Genomic DNA, 20,976 nt, shown 5'->3' with positions numbered 1-20,976 from the left:
CACAACTACTGAGCCCGTGTGCCACAACTACTGAAGCCCACGCGCCTAGAGCCCGTGCTCCGCAACAAGAGGAGCCACCGCAGTGAGAAGCCCGCGCACCGCAAGGAAGAGTAGCCCCCGCTCGCCGCAACAGAAAGTCCGCACGCAGCAACAAAGACCCAACACGGCCAAAAATAAAAATAAACTAAATAAATTTATTTAAAAAAAGAAAAAAAAAGAGCTTAAGGTACAAAGTAAGTACCACCTAACTGACCCTCATGACTTTTCAAGGGATGGACTGGAAGCAGTGTCACCGCCAGCCTATCCTGGCTTGTACAACAAGCAGAGCATGAATTAAGGGAAAGTGGGGGGTAGGCTGCCAATTCACATCTGGGGAGGCCCTGAAACCATCCCACCACCTTTCAGGGGTGCTGGGGACAGATTCAAACATCCAAGGAATGCCTGGACTAGTCAACATCAGAAATGCTTTTTAACCCTAAGGTTCTATGATTTTCACACAAATATCAAATATTAATTTAAACTGAGGGTTTCCCTGGTGGCACAGTAGTTAAGAATACACCTCCCAATGCAGGGGACATGGGTTCGAGCCCTGATTCGGGAAGATCCCACATGCCGTGGAGCATGTAAGCCTGTGTGCCACAACTACTGAGCCTGTGCTCTAGAGCCCGTGAGCCACAACTACTGAGCCCACGTGCCACAACTACTGAAGCCTGCACGCCCTAGAGCCTGTGCTCTGCAACAAGAGAAGCTACCACAATGAGAAGCCCGTGCACCGCAACAAAGAGTAGCCCCCCGCTCGCCGCAACTACAGAAATCCTATGCACAGCAGCAAAGACCCAACGCAGCCAAAAATAAATAAATAAATTAAAAAAAAAAAACCTTAAAAAAAACAACCTTAAACTGAAAGGAGAGAAAGAGGGGAAAGGAGGTATAGGAATACCAACCAGCAGCAACTCCCTGCTGCTGTACTACAGAGAGAAGTAAGGCTCTTTGCAAAACATATTCATCACTAAAGTGGAGACAAGTAACGAGGAGATAAATGTAGAAACTGGCCTCTCAACGGCAAGGGCACCACAGCACTCCCTCACAACCATGCTTTACTAAAGGAGGAAATGAACCTGCGAGCATTTCTGAGAAATAAAACCAGTAATTTAGGTGCTAAAAATGGTGGCAATATAAGACACTCCCAATCCCTTGACGGAATTGAGGAGGCTCTGGGTTGGTAAAATGATGACACTGACACGAAATAATTAACTCTAGGAAACCGAGAGGGAAAAATATATGACACAAAATAAAGACTGTCAAATACTTATGTTTTCATAAACATACTGAGATTTTTTTTTTTTGAGGCCACTTGAAAGTTAACTCGGGCTTCCCTGGTGGCACAGTGGTTGGGAGTCCGCCTGCCGATGCAGGGGACACGGGTTCGTGCCCTGGTCCGGGAAGATCCCACATGCCGCGGAGCGGCTGGGCCCGTGAGCCATGGCCGCTGAGCCTGCGCGTCAGGAGCCTGTGCTCCGCAGCGGGAGAGGCCACAACAGTGAGAGGCCCGTGTACCGCAAAAAAAAAAAAAAAAAAGTTAACTCAAGAACAAAATCTGAGTGCTTGTTTTTAAGTTATGTTTAATCCCTCCTGAAGATGCTTTTCAAGCAACTAGCTTTAAAAACCTAATAAGGATAACAGAAACCATGAATGATTCTCATCAGAATTTTAAAGTACTTTTAAGAATATTTTACAGTTTTTGCATAGCAAACAGTATAGTTAAAAGACAAAATTACAGGAAAGGGCATTAGGAAAGTAACTCCTATTCCCCAAATAGCAAAGTCTTATTTTCTCAAGGAATGGAGAGATGAATTCTTTCACTGCTCAAGTTGAGAAATCTCAAAGTACTTTACTAATACTTTAGTCAATTTCAACATACTCTCATGAGTTTTATTTTGTGATAGAGAAATTGGATGTAAAAGAGACCAGTAAATGCCCCAAATCCCCAGAGAAATATTACTATATTTCATTAATTATAGTATCCTTCTCCTCACAGCCAATTTTAGCATTTAAGAAATCTGATGCATCTCACAATTAATGGTACATCACAGTTAACTTTGTTAGTGATACATAAGACATGTGTGTGAGTGACAATCGATGGCGTTCAGTAATTGCCAAGACTAATTTTCAATCCCCTTCTCTAACACACATGGATCTCCCCGTCACATCCCAGAAATACTGGAAAGATGTCAAAGTGTATGCCAAAGTTTGTACTTTGTATTTCGCAAATAGTGAGGTTTGTGTCATAAAAAATGATACGCAAAACAGTTGGCTGATGTCCACTGATCTTTAACGCACATAAAGGACTTTATTTCATTGTGACTTCACCGGAGTCTGGTTACACGTTGTGCACCACCACAGATCATGAAATCTTCTAACCAACTCTGAAACACACGGCACCAGCCATTTTAAAGTAAAACAAAACAAACCTCCTCTTTTGTGTTGTTTTAAGGAAGAATAAAATCTTACTAATTTTTTAAAGTTCACAGACTGAACTCAGGAAAATTAGAAACATAATCTTCTAGGAGTTACTCCACCTCAATATCCTCACAGCCATGAGTTACAAACTTTAAAAATAAAAAAAAAGCATTTGGAAGTTAGTAAGTACTCTGGACTACCAAATTAACTGCATTTTTGTAACTAAAATGGAAAGGAGTTCTGAGTGTGGTCCTAAGGGCTGGAGTAAATCATTTCCTCTTGACAATAATAACCAGGTCAAATAGAAAATAATTATATACCATATGTATTTGCAGCAGTAGTATAGGGAGGAATGCCTATTGCTACATAAAGGCAGAACTTGTAACATATTTCATTTTTCTTGGCTCTTAAATATGTACCATTCACACCATTTATTCTTTATTGATGAAAATATTGGAGTTCTTCTAAAATGTAGAGGCCTAAAACAGGAAATGCCCAGGAATAAGCGAGAAGTGTAAGAGATGCTGAAAGTCAAAGAAATCTTGTAAGATCTTGTAAGAAATCTTGTAAGATCATATAATTATAGTGTTTATTTACATAAAGGTAAAAAAATGTGTTTTATTTCTAAAAACACAACAAAAAGCAGATGGTCTGAAAAAAGGACATACTCTTTCAGCAGTAGGACCAAGGCATGTTTTTATGAGGTCTTGTATGACAGGGGAGCCATTTAAATACCATCACCAGATTCAACAATGTTGGGTTCTTAGAATACTTTATACTCATTCTAAGGTATGACTAAAGTTCTTCTTCATCCACCCATATCTTCCATTATTTTAAACTCAAGATCTACACGCATATGAAAATACGACCTGTTACTGCTCCAAAATATTTAATGTTTGGTCCTTGCAACTGAAAACATCCTTCCAAATGCAGCTTCTAAACTTAGCAGGCCTCCTTCTTACAAAAAGCAAAGTCATTCTGCATTTAAATCACTCAAAATTGAAACATCTGGACCGAATTTGTATGATTCTTGAGATAGAAAATTATAGCATTTCCATGATCAACTTTTTACAAATGCCATCCCTTTAAAAGGCTTAAATACAAAAGTAAACATTATTTTCGACACAAATAACTTTAAAATGGCGTGAAAATATGCCAATTCGAGTCTTCAAACGTCAAGCACGATGAAAAAGGACACCGCAGATCGCGGATTTGAAGTTTTGGCTTAGACACTTGATCTAAGCTAAGGCATACCTACTTTTTAAACCACATGATTTCAGCAGGGTCTGCGATGTTAAACTTCCTCATCTTCTCCACCATGGTAGCACTCTTCCTAACAGCCACCTCGTAACGCTGGCTACGACTGAGGAAATTCAAGTCCTCATGCTGGAAGTCTGGGTCTTTCAGAATCAGGTTCTCTGGTAGGGAGTTAAAGGATATCAAGAGGAAGACAGAAATTCAGGGCTCCGTTAAAGCTCCCTGGGTCACAGCAGGTTTCAGACTCACGGGCACAGGTCCCCTCTCATTATAGGGGATTCCCCCCGCCAGAGCCGCCCCTGGAAATGGGGGTCCAGGCTCCCCTAAAGCTGGGCCAGAGGCTGCGGCCTACGCCCTACAGCGTCCCCCGATTCCTCCCGGAGGGAGTCTCAAGCTTTGCTCGGGGAAGGAAGGAGGCCTGGCCCGCCGCCCTCACCGATCTCTCGACGGCGCCGGGTGTTCTCGGGGCTGCCGTCCAGGACATGCGTGAGCAGCTCCGGGTTGAAGCTGGCGGCGGCCCGCTCCTTCTGCAGGTCCTGGTTCATGGTGACGGCCAGCAGAGGCAGCTGAGGCCGAGGCGGCGGCAGCAGCGACAGCGAGTGTCCGCACCTCCAGAGCGGGCCCAGCCCTAAGAGCCTCCCCAGGACACCGCGAGTCCCCGCCCCGTTCGCCTCGGCCCGCCCCGGCCCTCCCTTTCTCCTTCACCGCGGCCCCTCCGCGCGTGACAGACCGCGGCCGAGGCGGAAGCGGCGCCGGGGCGGGCGGGTCCCCTGCTTTCGGCCAGGGGAGCCTTTGAGCGGCGCCCAGCTAGGAGACCCTGGAAGAAGGTCAAGAAATTGCCCCGGGGGAAAGCGAAGCGTTCTCCGCAACCCGCCCCTCCGTCGTCACGTGGTCACGCTGGGCGGAAAGAGGGAACCCAAGGCCAGGAGGCCCAGAAAGGTTCGCGAAGTGGTTGGGAAGGGGCGGGACTACGAGGCTGAGGAGGACTGCGCCTGAGCCTCGGGACGCGGCCGCCCCGCCGCTTCCGGGTCTGCGCGCCAAGGCATCCCCGGGAATGAGATGGGGGAGGAGACTCAAGGCTTGGGGCGGCGAACCCTCGTGCTTTTCGGAGCTATCGGGGAGGTCGTAGCGTTTCCCAAAACCTTCCAAGATTGGAGAAAAAATGGACGGGAACAAGGGTCGCACCGGGGAGAGGCTCCAACTATCGTTTGTTAAGATAACGGCATCTTTGCTGCCAGAGGCGTGGGCCGCGGGGAGCTGAGTGTGGAATTAGGGGCGCTCTCCCCTGTTTATGGGGTGAGTTTGGACTTAAGAGTGGCAGTGTGCTTAGAGGTCTTTGAAAGACTTTTTTGTTTTCACAATTATCGTCATCAAAGTAGTAAAAGCACACGTTGAAAAAAGCTAGTATAAGAGGATTTGTAATGAAAAGCATAAGTTCCCCATCCTCAGAGGCAGCCACTTTAACCATAATAAATTGTTTCTAGTTTTGTTTCCTAAAGAACATCGAAGTAAAATTCTTCCAAGGTATTTCCTCATTTTTGTTACCTTTTGACCTCATGCCATGGTAACGAAGGTGTGGCACGCTACCCATCTCCTTTATCTCTCATTTACCTTTGTAACTTTAAACAACATACTAATCCCGTTTTTTAAAACTATACACTTTTAATAGTGTTAATAGTTAAAAAAAAAACTTGTTTGTAAAACTGACGCATCAATTTTTTTTTTTTGCGTGGCCCTCTCACTGTTGTGGCCTCTCCCATTGCGGAGCACAGGCTCCGGACGCGCAGGCTCAGCGGCCATGGCTCACGGGCCCAGCCGCTCCGCGGCATGTGGGATCTTCCCGGACCGGGGCACGAACCCGCGTCCCTCGCATCGGCAGGCGGACTCTCAACCACTGCGCCACCAGGGAAGCCCCCCCCTTCCCTTTTTGAACCCCAAGGAGCCTTCCTGCGCATGTGCAGACAGGGAAGTTTTCCTTGACCTCAGGAGTGGTCATCTTATTTCTTTACTTCAGCAGAGCTCAGCTTCTGCCACTAGCTTTGTTCTTGGAGTGTCTGGGTGAGAACAAAGATTCAGTTTTACTCCACTTGACAAACCCCAGCAGTCCGGCGCAGGGGCCCATCTATCTCCTACCTCTACAGATCAATCAGTATTCAGATTTCTCTGACGGCTTTGTAAAAAATTGTCTGCAGTTGGTTCGTTCAAATCAGGGTCCAAACAAGGTCTACACACTGCAGTTGGTTGATAAGAATCTTAAGCTTCTTTTAATGTGTAGGTTTCCACTAGACATTGATTTTTTTCTCCGATTTATTTATTGAAAAAACTAGGTTGTTTTTCGTGTGACTTGCCCACAATTTCCCTCTCTGTGATATCTTTAACACGTTCCTCTATTTCTGTATTTTCTATAAGCTGTTGGTTAGATCTAGAGGCTTTATAAGATTCAGGCTTGAGGCTTTAGCAAAAAATACTCCTGTGGCATGTTTTCTATTTTAAAATATCACTCTGGGGACTTCCCTGGTGGCACAGTGGTTAAGAATCCACCTGCCAATGCAGAGGACACAGGTTTGATCCCTGGTCCAGGAAGATCCCACATGCTTCGGAGCAACAAAGCCCATGCACCACAACTACTGAGTCTGTGCTCTAGAGCCTGTGAGCCACAACTACTGAGCCCGAGCGCCTAGAGCCCGTGCTCCACACAAGAGAAGCCATCGTAATGAGAAGCCCACACACCACAACAAAGAGTAGCCCCTGCTCGCCACAGCTAGAGACAGTCTGTGTGCAGCAACAAAGACCCAACACAGCCAAAACTAAATAAATAAAAAATAAATAAATAATAAATTTATTTAAAAAATACAATAAAATAGCACCCTGGTTGTTATGAAGAGAATGGACTGAGAAGGAAAAGAGTGGAAACAGACCAGTTATAAAGGTGGTGAAGGCCTGGATGGCGTGGTGACCATGGAGATGGAGGAAAGTGGATAGATTCAATACGTATTTTGAGGTAGAACGGACAGAAATTTGTGATGGATTGGATGCAACCATGAGAGAAAGGGACACATCAAGAATGACTCCTGGAAAAAAAAACGAAAACAAAGAATGACTCCTGGGCTTGAGCGGATCAGGGATGGAGAAGGGTGGCTTGGAGGTGGTATTAAAGCCATGGGACTTGGTTCTGGTTAAAACGTCGTCTTCCTGTGCCTATTTCCTCTCCCTCCCAAGGACCCACCTAAATGGACGAAGAGAACAGCAGTACAGCAGTTATCAAATTAAGGAAACTTAACGTTGATACAATACTATTACCTAATCTACAGACCTTTCTGTGGATTTACAGTTGTCCAATAAAGTCCTTTATCACAATTTTTTCTCCCAGCCAAGGTCCAATCCAGGATCATGAATTATATTTAGTTGTATTAGTTTGCTGGAACTACCATAACAAAGCACCATAGACCAGGTGGCTTAAACAACAGAAATTTGTTGTCTCACAGTTCTGGAGGCCAGAGGTCCACAGTCAAGGCATCGGCAGAGTTGCTTCCTTTTGAGGCTGTGAGATGTGCTCTGTGCCTCTCTCTTAGCTTCCGATAGTTTGCTGGCAATCTTTGGCTTTCCTTGGCTTGTATACATATCACCCCAATCTCTGCCTTCACCTTCACCTGGCCTCCTCCCCTTGTGCATGTCTGTCTCTGTCCAAACTTTCCCCTTTTTATAAGGGCACTAGTTATATTGGATTAGGCCCTCCGTAATGACCTCATTTTAACTTGGTTACCTCTGTAAGACCCTCTTTCTAAATAAGGTCACATTCTGAGGTCCTTGGGGGTTAGGACTTCAACACCTCTTTTTGTGGGGACACATTTCCACCCATAACAGTTGACCTATCACTTTAGCCTCCTTTAACTGGAGCAATTTATCTTCTGTGATTTTGACACTTTTAGAGCATATAAACCAGTTGCTGTGTAGAATGTCTCTCAATTCAGATTTGTGTGATATTTCTTGGTGACTAGATTCAGATTATACTTTTTTTTTTTTTACAGGAATATCACAGAAACAATGTGTCCTTCTTAGTGCCTCACATACAGAAGGCACATGAAGGCTGTATTTGCTAATTTTCTTCACTGTAAAGTGGACCATTTTTTCCTTTGTAATTAATAAGTAATCTGTGGGGGAGATACTGTTGAGACCATGTAAATATGCCGGTTCTTCATCAAACTTTTACCCAGTACTTTTTGCATCCAGTGGTGATTCTTCCCTGAATTCATTTTTACTCTGGTGATTGCAAAACTTTTAAAGGCATAGTAAAATAATCATTTTATTTGGTTACTGTAAAATTCATTTAGTTGAGATTACACTTAAAATTGGAAATAATCCCCAGGTGATAGAATCTTTTGAGGCCATAGGTCAAATCATGTGGCATAACTCGAGTTTTAATGTTGGAGATTCATTGTATAATATAGACTTAACAAAGACTTGTAACTTTAAACACATTGATGAATGGCTTCTGGGTTGGTGAACACAGGGAGGGGCTGGGAAAGTGGCAAAGCTCAGAGAGGGCATGGAAGCTCCACACCCCTCCCCACCTACCGTGTTCTATGCACCTCTTCTCTCTGGCTGTTCCTGAATTATATCCTTTTATGATAAACCAGTAACCTATTCTAATTCTGGAGTGGTAAACATATACCATCAAGTTTCTTGTCCCCAAGAAACAAACCCAAAGCCGATAAAAGCTATGATGAACTTAGTTATAGGTGTTACTTCTCTGACCTTCAATCCCACTACAGCAATCTTGACAGTTGCTTCAGAAAAGATGAAAGCAGCAGTCAGATTGGTTCACCATCCTTGCTGTACAGTATTTTCAAACTTCCCAGTTGTTAAAAAGAAGCCTATTTCTCATCTTCGCACCATGGATTTTTTTTCTCCTAGAAGTGGATACTTTGACTTGGGGAATGAAAAGGGCAAGGCTTGAAGTACAGGTTGTACCATTACTCAGACTTCTAGAGAGAGTATTTGAAATCCAGTTGACCCACAAGAGAAGCCTGTCCTGATATGTCTTCTCAGAAACTTTCTTGAATGTGTGATAATGTATGGATAATGATTTATGGAGCTAGCTGTGCTTATTTAACAGAAGTGTCTTAACAAACACATAGCAGCTTTTGTTTGAAGAAGAAATTGAGGTTAAAATTTACAAAAGAGTATCTCCCCCAACCCTAACCCCACAAAGAGTCAAATGCTACTGCATGGTAATTTTTAAAAAATCAATTTAATGATATAGTTACTTATAGCTTAGCTTATACGGGGTGAGAGTAGAAAAATTACTTTAAAAGCGATTCTAGGACTTCCCTGCTGGCGCAGTGGTTAAGAATCTGCCTGCCAATGCAGGGGACATGGGTTCGAGCCCTGGTCCAGGAAGATCCCACATGTCGCGGAGCAACTAAGCCCGTGGGCCACAACAACTAAGCCTGCGCTTTAAGAGCCCGAGAGCCACAACTACTGAGCCTGCGTGCCGCAAATACTGAAGCCTGTGCGCCTAGAGCCCGTGCTCTGTAACAAGAGAAGCCACCGCAATGAGTAGCCCCCGCTCGCCGCAACTAGAGAAAGCCCGCGTGCAGCAACGAAGACCCAACGCAGCCAAAAATAAGATAAACAAATAAAATTTATTTTTAAAAAAAGAAAATGTAATGTGGGATTCTGGAAGGGACTCTGGAACAGGAAAGGGACATTAGGGAAAAACCAGTGAAATCCAAATAAAGTATGGAGTTGAGTTAATAGTACCATATTGATACGGGCTGATTAATTATGACAAATGTGTCATACTAATGTAAGATGTTAATTATAGGGAAAACTGGGTGTGATGTTTATAGGAATTCTCTGTACCATCTTCACAGGTTTTTTTAAAAAAATAAATGAAAACCATTCTAAAATAAAAAGTTTATTTAAAAAATGTGAAGACTCCCTTTATATACAACTATGAAAGTGTCAAAATATATTAAGTGAAAGAAAATCAAGAACAGTATGTATACTATAGTACAGAAGGGAAATAAATATATATGCATATTTGTCCTTATTTGCATAATGAAAAGCTAAATACAAATTGATGGAAATGGTCCCCTCAGGGCAGGGCTTGGCAAACAGCAGCAAAGGCCAAGACAACTCACGACATGTTTTTGTCAATAAAGTTTGAAGGAAATAAGGTACACGCATTCGTTATTTATCGTCTTTGCGAGTTTTCATACTGTAATGGCAGAGTTTGGTAGTTGTGACAGAGGCCATATGTCACTGTCTGCCTTTTTACCGATCCCAGGTTTAGGGGCTTGGGGAGGGAACGGGCTGCATGGGAGTTAGAGTGGGAATCATACACTTTCCACAGAGATCTTTTGTATATTGGTTTTTTTTTTAAAAATATGTGAATGCATAAACCTATCAAAAAATCTTTTTAAATTTTAAAACACCATCCCCTGGAGCTACCTTTTCGGTTGTTGCTGGTCTCGTGTCTGTTAATCTCCATCTTGTGGTTGGCTTGGTTTGTCAGGAATCTTCAAAAATCCATCTCAACTATTTGGTTACAGGAGCAATGATGCTGCCCAAACCTGGGATCTATTACTTCCCCTGGGAGGTCAGTGCCGGCCAAGTTCCTGATGGGGACACACTGAGAACGTTTGGCAGGTGAGAATGTTTTTTTCACATGGTGGGGGGGATGTTTAAAAAAAATTAAAAGTCTTTTTTAAAAATTATAATATTTTAAAAATTATTTTTAAAGTATATATGTATTTTTTATAAATTTATTTATTTATTTTTGGCTGCGTTGGGTCCTTGCCGCTGCACGCGGGCTCCCCCGAGCCGCGTCGAGCCAGGGCCACTCCTTGCTGCAGTGTGCTGGCCCCTCACTGCGGTGGCCTCTCTCGTTCGGAGCACGGGCTCCAGGCACACGGGCCCCAGCAGTTGTGGCGCGCAGGCTCAGCAGCTATGGCCCGCGGGTGCCCAGGATCAGCCACCGTGGTGCACGGGCCCAGCCACTCTGCAGCATGTGGGATCCTCCCGGACCAGGGTTGGAACCCGTGTCCCCTGCACCGGCAGGCAGACTCCCAACCACTGCACCACCAGGGAAGTCCCCTAAAGTACATATTTTTAATTACTAAAATATCACTTATTTTTACATTTTAAATTATTTATTATTATATATTTTCAAAATTATTTAAAAAATTAAAATAGTCATAATTTTATCTATTTTTGTTTTTTTAAATAAATTTATTTATTTTTATTTATTGCATCTTCGTTACTGCGTGCGGGCTTACTCTAGTTGCGGCGAGCGGGGGCTACTCTTCGTTGCAGTGTGCGGGCTACTCATTGCAGTGGCTTCTCTTGTTGTGGAGCACGGGCTCTAGGCGCGCGGGCTTCAGTAGTTGTGGCTCGCGGGCTCTAGAGCGCAGGCTCAGTAGTTGTGGCGCACGGGCTTAGTTGCTCCGCGGGATGTGAGATCTTCCCAGACTGGGGATCGAACCCATGTCCCTTGCATTGGCATGCGGATTCTTAACCATTGCGCCACCAGGGAAGTCCCTAATAATTTTTAAATGCTAAAAAATTAATACATATTCATTGTAAAAAATGTACACAATCCGTAAGGGTGTAAAGAAAGCAAGTAAAGGGATTCCCTGGTGGCGCAGTGGTTGAGAGTCCGCCTGCCGATGCTAAGGGACACGGGTTCGTGCCCCGGTCTGGGAAGATCCCACATGCCGCGGAGCGGCTGGGCCCGTGAGCCATGGCCGCTAAGCCTGCGCATCTGGAGCCTGTGCTCCACAACGGGAGGGGCCACAACAGTGAGAGGCCCGCGTACAGCAAAAAAAAAAAAAAAAAGCAAGTAAAAATCACCTGTAATTCCACTGTGTGGACAACCACCCACCGCTAACCTTTTGGTGATTACATGCTTTTTCATGTGTGTTTCTGTGTATATGTGGGTGGGTGTGTATATACACAATATGTGTATATACATATATACTGTGTTAGTCACATATTGCTGTGTAACAAATCACCCCAAAATTAAGTGGCTTAAAATAACAATAAATGCTTATTTTTTCATACTTACTGAGTGTCAGGAATGTGGGAGTGGCTTAGCTGGGTGGTTCTGTCTCAGATTGACTTTGAAGGTTGCAGTCGAGATGTTAGCCAGGGCTGCCAGCATCTGAAGGCTGGCGTGGACCTGGAGGGTCTGATTCTACGATGACTCATTCACATGTCTGGCAATTTTGTGCTGCCTGTTGTCAAGAAGGCTCACTTCCTCAATATGGATTTTCTATATGGCTGCTTGAGAGTCTTGATAACATGGCAGCTGGCTTTCCCCAGAAGGAGTGACTCAACAGAGAGGGCAAAGAGAAAGCTACAATGTCAATGACCTAACCTCAGAAATCACTCTAGGTCATCTCTGCAATGTTTTATTGGTTACACAGGTCAGCGCTAGTCAGGGTGGTAGGGACTACACAGGGATGCGGATGCCAGGAGATAAGAATCATTGGAGACATATATATATATACATACATGTATAAATATTTTAAGCTAGATGAGATCCTATTATCTTACTATATTGTACCATACTTAACTGTGTATGGTAGACCTAGTTCCATGCCAAATATGTAAATCTATATCATCACTTTAAATAGATCCATTTTATTTCATTGCATAGACATACCATAATTTATTTAACCACATCTATTTATTTAACCAAAAGCAACTGATTTTCAACAAAGACATCAATTTAATTGAGTGGGGAAAGTATAGTCATTTCAACAAATGGTGCTGGAACTACTGGATATTTTTATGGGGGTAAAAAAACACCTTGATCCCTACCCCACAGCATACCAAAAAAAAAAAAAAATCATTCTGACTGGATCATAAATGAACAAGCTAAAACTATAAAATCTTTAGAAGAAAACAGGAGAAAACCTTCACATACACCTTGAGATAGGCAAAGATTTCTTAGACTCAGAAAACAAAAACCATAGGGACTTCCCTGGCGGTTCAGTGGGTAAGACTCAGAGCTCCCAATGCAGGGGGCCCAGGTCCGACCCCTGGTCAGGGAACTAGATCCTGCAGGCCGCAACTAAGACCTGGCGCAGCCAAATAAACAAATAAATATTCAAAACAAACCAAAACAAAAACCATAAAAGAAAAATAATGAATAAATTGGACTTCAACAAAATTAAAAGCTTCTCATCAAAAGCTACCATTAAGAAGATTAAAAGGTAAGCCACGAACTGGTAAAAAATAAGTGAACATGTGTGTGTATATTATCTATATTCAACAAATGATTTGTACCTAGAATAAACAAAGAACCCATATAACCCAATAAGAAGACAAAGAACTTAATTTTTAAATGGGTAAAAGATTTAAACAAGACACTGCCAAGGAAGATATACAGAGGGCAGATAAACACATGAAAATTTGTTCAACATCATGGGTCATTAGGGAAGTGCAAGTTAAAACCACAATGGTACGGTATTTCATGCCCACTAGAGTGGCTAAAATTAAAAAGACTGACCGTATCCTGTGCTGACAAGGATGTGGAATGACTAGAACCCTCATATGTTGCTGGGGGGAAAGTAAAGTGGCACAACCATTTTGAAAAACAATTTGCCAGTTTCCTTTAAACAGACAGATTGACCATAGGACCCAGAAATCCCACTTGGGTATTTCCCCACGAGAAATGAAAACATATGTCAGCACAAGTCCGTAAGCAAACCAGATCAGCTGGTGAGGATAATAATAATTTATTGATCCATTCAACTGAGTGCTACCAAGCAATAAAAAGGAACAAACTACTGACTTACCCAACAGCATAAATGGGTCTCCAGACCATCCTGCTGAGTGAAAGAGGCTAGACACAGAAGAATTCATGCTGTCAGGATTCTATTTACATGAGGTGCTTGAGTAGGAAAACTCACCTGTGGAGACCAAGAGCAGATCAGTGGTTGCCTGGGGTGGGAGGTGGGGAGACTGAGTTCAGAGGGGCACAAGGGGACTTTTGGGGGTGATGGAAATGTACCAAAGCTTGATGGGGGTGCTGGTTACACAGTGTATACTTCTGTCAACAGTCAATGAACAGGTCCCTTTTAATGCATGTAATTTATACCTCAGTTATGTAGACCTAATTAACCTTTTCTGTTGCTGCCACTTTAATTTCTCTGATCCGAGTGAGGCTGAACATTTTCCCATGGATGTATTGGCCTCCCAGAACCTTTAGAACTTTGGGTTGGTTCTGTCTATGGATGGAAATGATCACACTTACCTGACCTCCAGGTTGTACAGCTACGACATGACAAAGTCCCGAGTGACCCTGATGGCTCAGCACAGATCTGACCAGCACCCGATCCTCGTCTGTACCAAGTTGGTGGAACCGTTCCAAGCCCAGGTGGGCTCCCTCTACATGGTCCTTGGGGAGCTGGAGCACCAGAAGGGTAAGCCTTGGCTTCACACACCCTTTTTCACTCTGGGTCCTGAGTGGGGCAGTCTTTTGGGTGCCTGGGCTTGGCTTCTGACCCAGCAGGGGTCCCTCACTGGGGTTAACATTCCTTCCAAATCAGCCCACGAGTTATAGGGACTCATAGGAAAGAGACGTGATTGGGCTTGAGGTGGACCTGCCGTAGGGAAGCGAGAAAGCGGGGAGAGAAATCATTAATTTCTGAAGGCCTACAACATGCCAGGCCTGGTACTAGGAGGTTTGCTTAAATCTTTTTGAATCTGCTCACCAGCCCTTAATGAGTCATCTTATGGCTATCTCATAGATGAGAAAACTAAGGCTCAGAGAGGATGGGGCTGGAGTAACAGGCCAGGAAGTCAGGGTAAGAGAAATAAAACACAAGGGAAGGAACAGAAGCAACCTGGGAGAATCTCTATGGCATCAAGGTCTGAAGCTTGCCCTTTAAAACCTAGGTACTTGTATTCTTTGCCTCCCTCTCTGGCTGTCCCTGTGCCATTTTCCTTCACATGCTTTATGTAACTATAACATGTTGTATCTCGTTATTTTAATTTAACATTATATCATAAGCATTCCCCCATGTCTTGAAAATTTTTTCTAGATATAGTATTTAATGGCTATATAATATTTTACAGATTAGATGTGTGCACTAATTCACACAAGCATTAGACATTTGTATTGTTTCCATTTTTTGCTCTTATAAGTACACTGTACATTAGTTGGTTAAAGAAACTGTGAGATATTCAGCCAGGAGAATATTATACAGCCATCAAAAATGGTGTTGTAAATTTATATCAGTTGACATGAAAAGATGTTCATAGTATTTTACTGAGAAAAAGCAGTTTACAAAACAGTATGTATCATATGATCTCATTTTTGTTAAACAGACATTTTTTTTTTTGCGGTACGTGGGCCTCTCACTGTTGTGGCCTCTCCCATTGCGGAGCACAGGCTCCGGACGCGCAGGCTCAGCGGCCATGGCTCACGGGCCCAGCCGCTCCGCTGCATGTGGGATCTTCCCGGACTGGGGCACGAACCCGTGTCCCCTGCATCGGCAGGCAGACTCTCAACCACTGCGCCACCAGGGAGGCCCTAGACATTTTTTATACACATAAAAGTTTGAAATATTATTTACCAAAACGTTAATAGTAATTATTTCTGGGTGGTGGGGCTGTGGGATTCCTTATACTTTTATTATTTGACAATGAAAATGTATTGCTTTACAGCCAGAGGGAAAAAACAGTTTAAACAATCTATCTAGATATATATTAAAAATGCCGTAGTTAATAGCCTTTAACTATTACCAAACTTTGTCCATTTTCTGATTATTTCTTTAGGGTAGTTTCCTGAAAGTGGAATTGCTACATTAAAGGATATGAACATTTATGTTTCTTGATTTACACTCCCAACTTACTTTCTAAAAGTTGCAGTGGTTTTTAACTCTGGATGAAATGCACTAGAAAAAAAGTAAACGGGGCTTACTTTAATTACGTTTGATTTAATAGAAGTTAATCTTTATTCAGGCTTAAGCCTTTGAGCTCAGAGTCCCTGCCTTCATCATTGATTTGAGAGAAGTATCAGGAGGAGGGGTGGAAATGGGTACAAAGGGCCTTGAATAAATCATTTCCACTTTGACTGCAGCCCACTTCACCTGAGACTCCCTCCTGCACTCCTGGCCCCTACAGGGAGTCCTGGGAGCTCTCAGGAGCCAACTGCCCAGTATCTGTAACTCAAAGGTCTGGTTGCAGATACAGAGAGGGGTTGATACTAAGGTGGGACATCAGGCCAGGACCAGGGTGGGACCTGGAGAAGACATTTAGAATTATTTGTGGGAAGAAAAATGGAAAAAACTTTACAAATTCAACCCATATCACTTTTTCAATTTAATGGTTTCAAATCAAACAAGCACAAAAGTAGAATGAGCCTCCATGTACCCGTCACCCAAATTCAGCAGTGATCCACATTCCACTGTTGTGTCGTCATCGCCCGCATTTACTTACTTATTTTGCTGGTGTATTTTAGAGCAAATCTGACATCATTTCATTTACCCATAAATACCTCAATGTCTATCTCTAACATCACAATCACGCCCAACAAAATGAATAGCTGTTCCTTAATATACTCTAGTACATACCTTGTCTGTGTTCATTCCCCTCCTCGGCCCCAAAATGGCTTTTTACAAAAAGTTAGTTTAAAAGCAGGAGGCAAAGTCCGTGCATTGCCTTTGGGTTATATATCCCAAGTCTCTATAATGGTTCTGTCTTCCTTTTTTCCTTTTTGTAATGCCATTTATTGGAGAACTTGGGTCTGGAATTAGCTAATTGCTTCCTCCTTGGTTGCATTAAACCTGCTCTTCCTTCCCTTGAGTTTATCCTACCTTTTTCTGAACGGATTGTATTTCAGGGAAACCAAATGGTTGGAGGAGGGAACGTTCTTTAGAGAAGAATCACAGTGAATAAACGCAGGAGAAACAACTAAATTCTAAAGTCACCATGTTAAAAGCCCCGAGGGAATAATAAATCCAGGCAACGATCGTTATCACTGGCCGCTCAAATCATTAGGTGGAAGCTTGCCGGGAACACTGTAGCTCAGGTGATCAAACATTACAAAAATCGGACCGATCGGTTGTGTACCTCTGGTGTGATGCACCAGGAGAGCACAGACAGTACTGCTCTGATGTGTTCTTGCCAAAAAACAAAAAACATGGAACCTCAGTAGTCAAACCTCAGACCCAGCAGGATTCTTCCTAGGCTCTGGCAAGTTTACCACTCACCATTATTTTCATCACAATGTGTAGGGGTTTTTTTTCCTTAAAAAAAATGTTTCCCCTCAGTTTCTAATTTCTGAGACTACATGCTCGTCATTCGAGACTGACACAAGGAAAGAAAGACGACGGTGAGGAGGGAGGGCAGAGTGTGGGCTGAGCTTGGCAGCGGTCGCTGACCTCCAACCTGCAGTGGCCTGTCTGGCCCCCGGCCAGGTCTGAAGTCCTGTGGGGACACAAAGGTCAACCACACAGGGATCCTGCCCCGTGGCAAGGTTGGCAGTTCTGAGGATGGACTAGAGGCCCCCTCAAGGCACCTTTCTGAAATGTTTGCACACGAAAGAGAAGAAATGCCAGCCATGTGCCAACACCAGCTGGCCAGGACACCCCGCAGGGCCGAGGGCTTCCAGTCCAGGGATTAAGATGTGAGGACACAGCCTCGGCCCCGCTCTGCTCCAGGGGCCCGCGTGGAATACCAGGCTGAAGGTTACTCGCCTACAGCAAGAAGCTGCCCCAGAGCTCTCACCATAAATCCCACCTGTTCTGGTTTCCGTTCACCTGACTGCTTCCTGCCCTCACAGGCCTTCCTTGTGTCCTCTCGAACCTTCAAGCCCCCTTCTCTGGGACTTGCCTGAAACCTGGCTTTCCCCCCCAGGCAGCAGTTCCCCTCCTGCCCTCCCACGTGGAGCCTCCCAGGCCCCATTACAGAACCCAGAGGTGGGGCGGAAATCCTGCCAGCTCCTCCTGCAGCACCAGTTCTGCCACCTCCGCCCCACTGCTGCCTGAAACTAGTTTCCACCCTCAGTATCTTTCTGCCTCGTCACCCATCGGGACCACCTTCTCTCCTCTCCAGCTTGACCTCACTATCATTTCAACCACTTTCCTGGCAGAAGTTCCAACCCCTCGTCTTCCATCATTCCTCCCTGATTAAACCCCAATCCCCACCCTCTCAGGTCTCACCCAACTGTTGATGGAGAAAGTTCACAAAGCTCCAGGGATTCCTAGCACAACGGTTTCAAGGTCTCTTATCTCTTCCGGGCCCTTCACGCTGCCTAGAATTCCTTCCACATGTCCTGGCTGGTCCCCCCTCCCCCTGACCCGCAACAGCTATTTCAGGCATTCACGCAGGACCCCCTTCGTCATCACCTCCCCGTCCCTTCCAGCAAATTACCTCACCTCCTACATCCCAGGTAAAATTGAGGCCACAGCTGCAGCCTCTCCTAAAATTATATGCATCCACACCCAACAGTAGCCCCTTTCCTCCAGTCTGGGAGAGAGGAGGGTCCCTCCTGCCTGTGGTGCAGCCCCTGTGCTGTGATGCATGCCTGCCTTCCTGCAGGGGCTTTGCTTTCTTAGCTGAATCCTTAACCTGTTACCACTGGTTCTTCCCTCCCAGCATATAAAGCGCTCAAGCCTCTTCTGTATTAAAATAATAGCAACAATAATGTCAAGTTCAGCTCTATCCCTACCTAGCTGTGACCCTCCTCCCTCCACAGTCAAACTTCCTAAAAGAAGATCTGTTCTCCACATCACCCCTCCTTATCTCAGACTCACACCTCAACCCACTGCATTCTGGATTGAACCCACACCCTCGGCAGTGAAAGCGCAGAGTCCTAACCACTGGACCACCAGGGAATTCCCTCAGCCCTTCTTCTTTGCCGCAGGTTCTTTTTCTTTGCAAGAAGAGATTCCCCTAAATGACTGTTTCTCTGGCTTCATAAACTCCTTTCTCCTCCCCTGCAGCACTCTTCAAATGCCGTTCTTTTATTCCATTTACACAGACCTTTTGCAGATGGACTAACAGAATTGCCAAATTTGTCCCTGTGATAATCATACTTCTAAAGTTCACTTCCATTTTTAATAACTTTTCTTCATTCACGGGAAGAAACATGTTCCACCATCTGTATCTCAAAGAGAACGTTTCCCCAGGCTGAGGGGAGGAAAGAGCTGACAGGCATTATTATTGTAAGGAAAGTTCTGTGAAATTAAGTCCAATACTAAGAAAATCTTCATACAGGAAGTTTGGAAACATTTGACCTGTGCTTCTATTTTGAGATTTTTAACTGCAAATTAGAGCACTCAGATTTTGTCCTTGCTTTCCCTGTGTCATCCTGAACACATGCAGCTGCTCTGTGAAAACTATTGAGGGCCACATGTGTCACAAGAAAAGGTCTAGGCCTTTCAGTGCCAAATGAAGTTTAGGCAAATATCCTGTTTGACCGATTAGTGTAGATGAGCCAGTTATTCCTGAAGAGGCCTGAGTGATGAGAAGCAACAGTCTACATCCATCCACAGATCCACATACTGTCCCATGCCCTCCCCCCCACCCCACTCTAGGCCATGCAGCCCCTGCAGTCCAGCGCTGGGGCCGACAGAAGCTGACGACACACAGGCAACCTCATGTTTCAAATGAGTTCATCTCTCTGTGTTGAAGCCTGGAATCTACACAGTCCAGCTCTCTGAATTCTGCCCCCGGGCTCTGTTAAATCAGTAAAGTGGCCTAGACTAGAGGAAAAGTTAGGCATAGACTTTAGCCAGAGAGAGCCTCTACCTCAAAATGGCATCAAAAGAGGACGGCATAATGTTCTAGAACACTGAATGTATTCATTGATGTGCCCAGAGAGCAGAGAGAACATAGTGCAAAAAAAAAAACCACAACAACCTATAAGGGCAAACCCCAGATGTCCTTCCTATTTGGTGTCACCTGAACATTGACAAACCTTGCCATCAGCTCACCACAGCGTCTGCCGGAAGCGCCCCCAGCCCCTTGTCCAGGGTGGGATGACTTGCCCCTGTAAGGCCAGACTCTCCCCTTGGCTTGATTGAATATGGGGTTCTCTTTGCTCCAATTTCCAATGCCAGTGAGCCCTACGAAGCCAAGGGGCCCTTCCCCTGGTACAAATGGAGAACTAGGGTGGTGACTGAGACTGCTCCTCAACTCTGGGCACTTGGGAGCTACAGAGAAGCTGGTAGGAGTTAAGATGACAAAAGAGGGAAGTAGAGGCTACATCTCTCTGGGCCGGAGTGGAATTTTCAGGCTACCCCCTGAGTTTCAGCCATGTGCCTGTAGTGCATGGTGGGCCCGCAGTTCTGAGGCCCAAGTAGACAAATGGTCATCATCCTGTAAACCATCCTTCTCACCTGTGCCCTGTCAGACTCTTCTGTCAAAACCGAGGCCCAAGAACAAGTCGAGGGGAAACGGCTGGAATGCATCTGTAGGGTGTGTTGCTGACACTGCCTGTGCCTTGGTGTCTGTGTCTTTCAGATGGAGACTGCGTGGTGAAGGCCCGGGTGCTGACTTGTGTGGAAGGAATGAATCTCCCCTTGTTAGAACAAGCCATCCGGGAGCAGAGGCTGTACCAACGAGAGAGGGACAGCAGCCAGTAGAAAGCGAAACAGCAGCTCCTGGCAAACTGCCCCACCCCCTCCCCCGCTGCCAACCCCGCGCTGGAGCTGCCGCCGAGAAGATGCAGGAGCTTCCTGGAGAGAAGAGGGGAGGGGTAGTTCATTGGGATTGCCCCAGAAATGAAAGCCTAGAGATCAGAGGCCGGGCTCTGGGGCCCTGGGGGCTGGGCCCCGTGTGGGTCCTGGAGGGTTGCAGAAGGTCCTCGTGAATAAAGCCATGTGGTGTGACGTAGCAGTGCGTGCACGTGGTGCAGCGCCGGCAGGGGCCAGCAGGGGGAGCCTCGGAGCAGGCAGCCGGCCCGGCAGTGAGGCTGCGGGAGCGCAGGGTTTCTGGTGAATTCTGGGCTGGGGGCCTGAGGGGAGGGCGCTGGGGACGCTCAGGACCTGGTGGGGGGCCCGGGACACAGTGGGTGCTGCTCCTACCAAGGTTCTGCCCTCACAGGAGGCCAAGCGTCCCGAAACAGGCCAGGCCCAGCACCTCGCCCTGGCCATGCAGCCTAGGGCAGGACTGTGGCTTCAGAAGCCCTTCCTGACCCCTGACCTCTGTCCTGAGTTGACCCTGTCCCCCCTGGGCGGCCCCTCCGGGCAGCCTTCTGCCCCCGGGGTCCAGGCCTGGCTGGGCGGGGGCGGGGGC

At 45.3% G+C, this 20,976-nt stretch overlaps 2 protein-coding genes across 4 annotated transcripts in view; one reads left to right on the top strand and one right to left on the bottom strand.

Moving 5' to 3' along the window:
* ACOX1 (acyl-CoA oxidase 1) overlaps positions 1-4,606 on the bottom strand; it is a 21,011-nt gene extending 16,405 nt beyond the window's left edge. The window contains exons 1-2 of one of the 3 annotated variants that reach the window (XM_029211671.1): positions 4,154-4,606; positions 3,719-3,878 (exon numbers count right to left, since the gene is read on the bottom strand). In XM_029211671.1, the coding sequence (XP_029067504.1) occupies positions 3,719-3,878; positions 4,154-4,262 (269 nt within the window). In that variant the 5' untranslated portion in view covers positions 4,263-4,606. Of the gene's footprint in view, positions 1-3,718; positions 3,879-4,153 lie in introns of those variants that run through there. The other 2 variants (XM_029211670.1, XM_029211672.1) reach the window with 2 other exon arrangements.
* On the top strand, positions 4,449-20,976 carry TEN1 (TEN1 subunit of CST complex). Its single transcript, XM_029211677.1, has 4 exons — positions 4,449-4,656; positions 10,275-10,371; positions 13,996-14,153; positions 20,203-20,976. Exons 2-4 carry the CDS (start codon positions 10,280-10,282, stop codon positions 20,322-20,324), a joined length of 372 nt encoding a protein of 123 aa, XP_029067510.1. The 5' UTR covers positions 4,449-4,656; positions 10,275-10,279; the 3' UTR covers positions 20,325-20,976.

Source organism: Monodon monoceros, unplaced genomic scaffold (assembly GCF_005190385.1).
Source record: "Monodon monoceros isolate NGI ecotype Baffin Bay Population unplaced genomic scaffold, NGI_Narwhal_1 Super_Scaffold_9, whole genome shotgun sequence".
Taxonomy (NCBI): domain Eukaryota; kingdom Metazoa; phylum Chordata; class Mammalia; order Artiodactyla; family Monodontidae; genus Monodon; species Monodon monoceros.
The sequence above is the reverse complement of the archived record's forward strand: the minus strand, read 5'-3'. Positions and strand labels throughout refer to the sequence as shown.

Coding starts and splice junctions, on each gene's coding strand:
- TEN1 (XM_029211677.1), top strand. CDS start 10,280: ATGATGCTGCCCAAACCTGGGATCTATTACTTCCCCTGGGAGGTCAGT. Junction 10,372..13,995: donor ACACTGAGAACGTTTGGCAG/GTGAGAATGTTT, acceptor CCTGACCTCCAG/GTTGTACAGCTACGACATGA. Junction 14,154..20,202: donor GGAGCTGGAGCACCAGAAGG/GTAAGCCTTGGC, acceptor TGTGTCTTTCAG/ATGGAGACTGCGTGGTGAAG.